An 8,140-nucleotide genomic window follows, 5' to 3' on the forward strand; every position below is an offset into this window, starting at 1 on the left:
GAAATGTTTTGATTCTGCTACAGATTTCCCTGATTAGTTTAGTTGCCAACTGGCTGGGCTATTCTGAACTTGGACCAATCAAATCCCTCAGAACCCTCAGGGCACTAAGACCTCTTCGAGCACTGTCGAGATTTGAAGGGATGAGGGTGAGTTATTGGCAACTGGCTATCATTTCAAACAATATGCCATACTAGTGTACAACAATGGACACTCTGCATGGCTGACATTAATATACATGCTACTAATTGTACAAGTGATGCTTTTTAATACTAAACTCTAACTGGATTTTCCTACCATGTTTGTTAAATGCATGCATACGCCACAGGTCCAGTAAGAGAGCTGATGGAGGTAAGCGCCACTATCACATTATTTACAATGAATGAGCACTGTACTTAGGCTTTCACAAAGCCTGAGCATGTACCCTATAAAATGTGTAAATGAGTAGAAAGTTCAAGTACATAAGTCCATCCTCTCCTATTTAACACCACACCTCAAAGACAGTAAATGATATTGTTTACTATGCAGTAAAACTCGCATATAAAGGATTCAGGTGGACTAGTGAATTTTGTCCGTTATAATCGAAATCCATTACATGTATAAAATGGACAATGCTGGCTATATGATATGTATAAAATAGACAAAATCCGTTATACGTATGTATGTGACGGATTAGTTACAGTCAGGAGGCGCCGAAATCCCTGACCTTGAACTGGGACCTACCTCATTGGGGGTGTCAAAACTTTGTTACTGGGAACGTCCAGACTGCTGTGTCCGGTATATGCAAGGGAATTTTAACCATACAAAAGCATTGGGACTTTTTCTTTTGTCCAATGGGTGTGAATATCCGGTTTATGCCCATAATGAGAATAACCATACCATTAACCTGTTTGCCACCTGTGAAATGGTGCCACCTTCTGAATGTTTGGTAGATGCTGGATGGATGATGGAAATTAGGAGCAGGTGTAGTTAAACCTATATGTAGATTGTATGCTGCCTACTAGACATATCTGAACTTGTTTGAGGGAAGAAGTGTGTCATCACATGCGTGAGGGAAATTAGCAACAGGTGTGGTTGAAGTTAAATGTTGCCTGAAATGAGCTTATTTGTCAGTTTCTTTAATTTCCAACAATTTGGTGACAACCGAGGCTACCACTGCTTGTATAGCATAGCTGACACAGACATAAATTAAGAAACAGCTTTATTGGCATGCATGGATAATGCTGTTATTCTACTACTGTTGTTTCAATGAATTCCTTCTGTTGGGCAGGTGGTGGTGAACGCTCTTGTTGGAGCGATTCCGTCCATCTTCAATGTGCTGCTGGTGTGTCTGATCTTCTGGCTCATCTTCAGCATCATGGGCGTTAACCTCTTTGCTGGCAAGTTCTACCGTTGTATCAATGCCACCACTGAGGAGCTTTTCTCTCTCACTGAGGTCAACAACAAGACCGAATGCCTGGCCACAGAGGACGCTCGCTGGGTCAATGTCAAAGTCAACTATGACAATGTTGGGAAGGGGTACCTGTCCCTTCTTCAAGTGGTGAGAATGCTGTTTAAGAGTTTTTCATTTTTTTTTACATATAGCTTAAAATACAGTTTGTGTACTGGGAAACATTTTTAAACATCACTCTGTTTGCAGGCAACATTTAAAGGGTGGATGGACATCATGTATGCTGCAGTTGACTCAAGAGAGGTACTTATGTGCAGGAACATTCAAAACACTACATTTAGTATGACATTTACCAATAATTATGGAAGTAACGCTTGTACAGTACTTGTACAGTTACACTGTAGCTTTGTAATAACCACAGAGATTGTATTCCTCATTTTGAGTTTATTAAAGGTCACATTAAAAAGGGACCCTCGCAGACAGTGTCCATCTTGTGAAAGGCCCCTAAAATGAGTCATACAACACATGTTACTGGCTCTCACCAACAGGGGGACATCTCCCTGTGTCTGAAACTTGGACATATGACAGAAGTGAAACTTGACTTTTATTTCTCAGAACTTCCAAACAAATAATACAAATAGTTGATAGCTAACATAAAATAAAGAATTAGCACAGATATTATCTAACAGTTCTTATTGCAATACTGTCCCTTACAAAGTACAAAGTCAAACTATTTCTCAATTTAAATTTATTCTAAGTCACAGTGAAAAACAGGCCTGGATTCTGAAGAACTTATCTCTTGCAGGAGATCCATCTGTTCACAACCTAGAACAAAGTACAAAACAGTTTTTCTAAAACACGACATGGGCATGACAAAGGCAGACATTATTTTGCAAAATCCTTCCCTTATTGGTCCCTGTGGGCATTAAAGGGAGGTCCAGCCCCCTGGTCATAACCCACATGATAATGGGACATATTATGATTTATATTGTAACTTGAATCTCTTTGTTCTAAGTGGTAAAACCGGTTCACCCAGTTTGGCATGTAGACAAATAACAGACTAAAACAATTCAACAATTCAATTCAAACTTTATTCCAGACTTGTAGTCCATTTTAAAAGACAGACAAAACAGAGAAAAAACAATAATTATTCATAGTTTCAAAAGACAGCCATACCAGTGTTTCCACATGCTTGACTGGAATCGTATGGAGCTGAATTGCATATTTGTGAGTGCCACTATGATTTCATTGTCCGACTTGTTGAGTCTACAAATAAAACTGTACATCAAAGTCCTTAGTACAGCCTGTAAGGTGTTCACTCGTGTAGAGACAAACATCTCTGTAGCACTAGTCCATCGTGGCCTCCTCAAAAGCACACGCAAGGCATCATTGTAGGCCACCTGCAACCTTTGCAGACTGGCTTTTCTATAGTTAGTTCAGAGGTGAGCCGTATACAGGGGTGTACAGTACGAGTTAAACAATGTCAGCTTTACCTCAGTACAGGAGCCAAACTTACGCATGAGTGTATTTGCCCGAGCATACAACATGCTGCATTGTCTATAGACATCATCATCGTCTGTTATGTCTGCAGTGACGATGTGCCCAAGATACTTGATTTTACATGTCATACTCAATACAATATTTGACAGATAAAAATCAGGATATTTCATATGTCTGTCCTCTTTGGTCCTACAGATCATAATCAAGCTCTTAGCTGCATTGTATTTGATGTCATGCTCCCCCCCCCCCCCCCCCCCCCCCATAAACTGAGCAGATGTTTAGTAACTCCTGTAAACCAGCAGTGCTTGGACTAAAGACTACTAAATCATCTGAGATGATTCAGAGTCATGTTTCCAGCAACACAACCAGTCTTACATGCTTTGAGCCTAGTTGACAGTTCATCAAGATACAGATCAAATAGAACTGGGATATAGGAGTGGATATTATGTGCATGCCTCATGCACGATGGAGTAACTTTGTATTAGGTCTCTTTCACCTTTTCAATTAATTTTATTTAAAAATACTACACAAAAATAATATATTTAATTCTTTATATGTTTATTTTAGGTCGAGGAGCAACCCTCTTATGAGATCAATCTCTACATGTACATGTATTTTGTCATCTTCATAATCTTCGGTTCATTCTTCACACTCAACCTCTTCATTGGCGTCATTATCGACAACTTCAACCAACAAAAGAAAAAGATAAGTGTCACATTCTTGTGCACCTTCACCATCTCTTTAAGTTGTGTTTCATTTTGGCGTTGACTAATTTAAACCCCCATAATGATTTGATTTGTGTGTTGCGTCTGCACTTTGGAGATAAAGACATCTTTATGACAGAGGAACAAAAAAAGTACTACGATGCCATGAAGAAGTTGGGCTCCAAGAAGCCACAGAAACCAATACCACGTCCAAAAGTATGTGAATTCCATTACAGCTGTATGCTTTTATTTGTACTATGTTTGCAGTGATGCACATTATATGTTTTAGACATGACCCACAATTATTCAACATCGATGTGAACAAGCAAAATTACCATAGTGGATTTGTGTTTCTATCCCTTGATTGTCTCCGTGTGACTTGAAGAACCCAATCCAAGGTGTGGTGTTCGACTTCATCAGTCAGCAGTTTTTTGACATCTTCATTATGGTGCTGATCTGCCTCAATATGGTGACCATGATGGTGGAGACGGACGACCAAAGTTTAGAGAAGGAGGATTTCCTCTTTAAACTCAATGTGGCTTTCATTGTTGTTTTCACCGGGGAATGTGTCTTAAAGCTCTTTGCCCTGCGACAATACTTCTTCACCAATGGATGGAACATTTTTGATTTTGTTGTGGTCATCTTGTCTATAGCTGGTGGGTACCACATGGCACAGTTGCATTCAAAAAATGGCTCATTGGATGAACTCAATTCAATTATGTGCAGGATTTCCATCTAATAAATATATGTAGTCCAAACTCAAATAAAGCACATCCATGCAACATAATGAAACTTAATTTAGTTGGGACTACATATATTTTTTAGATGGAAATCCAATCCAATGAGTCAGTTTTCACTCAAACAGATGACTCATTGGATGAACTCAATTCAATTATGGATATACAGTAGTGTTCAGAATAATAGTAGTGCTATGTGACTAAAAAGATTAATCCAGGTTTTGAGTATATTTCTTATTGTTACATGGGAAACAAGGTACCAGTAGATTCAGTAGATTCTCACAAATCCAACAAGACCAAGCATTCATGATATGCACACTCTTAAGGCTATGAAATTGGGCTATTAGTAAAAAAAAAGTAGAAAAGGGGGTGTTCACAATAATAGTAGCATCTGCTGTTGACGCTACAAACTCAAAACTATTATGTTCAAACTGCTTTTTTAGCAATCCTGTGAATCACTAAACTAGTATTTAGTTGTATAACCACAGTTTTTCATGATTTCTTCACATCTGCGAGGCATTAATTTTGTTGGTTTGGAACCACGACTTTGCTCATTTACTAGTGTGCTTGGGGTCATTGTCTTTTTGAAACACCCATTTCAAGGGCATGTCCTCTTCAGCATAAGGCAACATGACCACTTCAAGTATTTTGACATATCGAAACTGATCCATGATACCTGGTATGCGATATATAGGCCCAACACCATAGTAGGTGAAACATGCCCATATCATGATGCTTGCACCACCATGCTTCACTGTCTTCACTGTGAACTGTGGCTTGAATTCAGAGTTTGGGGGTCGTCTCACAAACTGTCTGCAGCCCTTGGACCCAAAAAGAACAATTTTACTCTCATCAGTCCACAAAATATTCCTCCATTTCTCTTTAGGCCAGTTGATGTGTTCTTTGGCAAATTGTAACGTCTTCTGCACGTGTCTTTTATTTAACAGAGGGACTTTGCGGGGAATTCTTGCAAATAAATTAGCTTCACACAGGCGTCTAACTGTCACAGTACTTACAGGTAACTCCAGACTGTCTTTGATCATCCTGGAGCTGATCAGTGGGTGAGCCTTTGCCATTCTGGTTATTCTTCTATCCATTTTGATGGTTGTTTTCCCTTTTCTTCCACACATCTCTGTTTTTTTTGTCCATTTTAAAGCATTGGAGATCATTGTAGATGAACAGCCTATAATTTTTTGCACCTGCGTATAAGTTTTCCCCTCTCCAACTTTTTAATCAAACTACGCTGTTCTGATCAATGTCTTGAACGTCCCATTTTCCTCAGGCTTTCAAAGAGAAAAGCATGTTCAACAGGTGCTGGCTTCATCTTTAAATAGGGGACACCTGATTCACACCTGTTTTTTCCACAAAATTGACAAACTCACTGACTGAATGCGACACTACTATTATTGTGAACACCCCCTTTTCTACTTTTTTTTTACTAATAGCCCAATTTCATAGCCTTAAGAGTGTGCATATCATGAATGCTTGGTCTTGTTGGATTTGTGAGAATCTACTGAATCTACTGGTATCTTGTTTCCCATGTAACAATAAGAAATATACTCAAAACCTGGATTAATCTTTTTAGTCACATAGCACTACTATTATTCTGAACACTACTGTACGTTTTATTTGAGATGGGGCTACATATATTTATTAGATGGAAATCCTGCTCATAATTGATTTGAGTTCATCCAATGCATCAATATTTTTGAGTGTGTGAGTTATATTTATGGCTGTTGTGCTTAAGTGGATTTGTTCAGACATATGTCCTGTCTGTGTCTCCTTTCATTTCAGGTATAATGCTTGCAGACCTGATAGAGCAGTACTTTGTGTCACCCACTCTCTTCAGAGTGATCAGACTGGCCAGAATAGGCAGGATTCTGCGTCTAATTAAAGGTGCCAAGGGCATTCGGACACTTCTTTTTGCATTAATGATGTCTCTTCCTGCCTTATTCAACATTGGCCTCCTGCTCTTCCTCATTATGTTCATCTTCTCCATATTCGCCATGTCAAATTTTGCCTATGTCAAAAAGCAGGCTGGAATTGATGACATATTTAATTTCGAGACATTTGGTGGCAGCATTATCTGTTTGTTTGAGATTACAACATCAGCCGGCTGGGATGGGCTTTTACTTCCAATGCTTAATCAAGAGTCTCCGGACTGTGATCCAGACTTTGAGAACCCAGGCACTGATATAAGGGGTAACTGCGGCAGCCCGGGCATGGCCATGATGTTCTTCTGCAGCTACATTATCATCTCATTCTTGGTGGTGGTCAACATGTACATTGCCATCATCTTGGAGAACTTCAATGTGGCCCAGGAGGAGAGCGGTGACGCACTCTGTGAGGAGGACTTTGAGATGTTCAACGAGACTTGGGAGAAGTTTGACCTAGATGGAACTCTATTCATTGATTATAGCCGTCTGTCTGATTTTTGTGACACGCTGCAGGAGCCGCTGAAGGTGCCCAAGCCTAATAGACTACGCTTGATTGAAATGGACCTGCCCTTGGTCATTGGGGACAGGATTCACTGCTTGGACGTGTTGTTGGCTGTCACTGAGATGGTCTTGGGCGATACGGTGGAAATGGCAGCAATGCGCGAAAGCATTCAGGCTAAGTTTATCCTCAGCAACCCTTCTTCTGACTCCTTCATGCCAATTACCACAACCGTACGCCACATTGAAGAGGAGAGGGCTGCCGTGGTCATCCAGAGGGCTTATCGTACGCACCTGTTGAGGCGCTGCATAGCTCATGCTGCATTTTTGCATCGCTCCAAGAGGTCCGAGAGACAGCACGAAGGCACAGCTCCACCAGAAACAGAAGGTCTCCTTGCACAAAAGATGGCAGTATTGTATGGGAGCAACATTGAACTCGCAGAGGAGATGGATCAGGCTGCTTCACAGACTCAACTAACCCTGCTACCTGTCCAGCCTGAGACACTGACTCTTCACACTGGGGCTGAAAGCACAGAGCCAAATCTCATGGTTGTACCTGTAGAAATAACCAATGAAGTTTTACTACATTCTGCCCCCAACCAACAACTCTTCACGCTACATGGGAACCTGAGAGAGTCGACTGTATAACAAAGAGCAGAGTAATTCTCTTTTTCCCCACAACAGTGAAGTCAAGTGGTGTTCACAGCTGATGTCGTGCCATTATATTATAGATTTTTAAATTCAACAAATGATTTCCTGTTATGTAATTTTGAAGCGGCCTTTGAGATGAAGACTCCAGTGAAACCAAAGTGGTTTTCTGTGATAACTATACAGACTTCAGTATATGAATTAAAATCAACAGCACTTTGGAAGATGTGAAATTGTAATTATGTTTACCAGATAAAAATTTATAAGCAAAAGTGGCTCAAACCTTGTGTCACATACAATCAGGAACATAACAATTTGGGCTGTACAACAGTAGATTCAAAATGAAGAAATCAAAATGTGTTTGTAGTGTAGCATATCAGTTTTAATTCAAGGGGATTAGTGAAAAAAAGTAACATTAATTCTATTTTTAACAATAATCCCTCCATTTTCAGATGCCATAAGTATTTGGACAATGGATAACACTTCCATGGTCAAGTGTGGACTATTCCCTTGTTATTTCACAGCAAATTAACAGATACACGGTCTGGAGTTGATTCTAAGTGTTTTCAATTTGGTAGCTGTTCATTAGAAAATAATTTCTTCTGGCTTCTCCCAGTTTTGGTCACGACTACCAAAGATTATCCAGAATGGAACCACCTGTTGATTTAGTGCAAGATTTATGCTGGTTGCCCTTCCTGAAATACCTCCCAATGTACATGGAAAATGTGG

At 39.9% G+C, this 8,140-nt stretch overlaps 1 protein-coding gene across 1 annotated transcript in view; it reads left to right on the forward strand.

Annotated features, from left to right (window-relative positions):
* The window catches only part of scn4aa (sodium channel, voltage-gated, type IV, alpha, a), a 72,080-nt gene extending 64,302 nt beyond the window's left edge, over positions 1-7,778 (forward strand). The window contains exons 21-27 of the mRNA XM_034193389.1: positions 24-146; positions 1,268-1,537; positions 1,637-1,690; positions 3,455-3,592; positions 3,703-3,807; positions 3,977-4,247; positions 6,123-7,778. Of these exons, the coding sequence (XP_034049280.1) occupies positions 24-146; positions 1,268-1,537; positions 1,637-1,690; positions 3,455-3,592; positions 3,703-3,807; positions 3,977-4,247; positions 6,123-7,411 (2,250 nt within the window). The 3' untranslated portion in view covers positions 7,412-7,778. The remainder of the gene's footprint in view (positions 1-23; positions 147-1,267; positions 1,538-1,636; positions 1,691-3,454; positions 3,593-3,702; positions 3,808-3,976; positions 4,248-6,122) is intronic.
* Positions 7,779-8,140: the final 362 nt, after the last annotated feature.

The sequence above is a fragment of the Thalassophryne amazonica genome, chromosome 18 (genome assembly GCF_902500255.1).
Source record: "Thalassophryne amazonica chromosome 18, fThaAma1.1, whole genome shotgun sequence".
In the NCBI taxonomy this organism is placed as follows: domain Eukaryota; kingdom Metazoa; phylum Chordata; class Actinopteri; order Batrachoidiformes; family Batrachoididae; genus Thalassophryne; species Thalassophryne amazonica.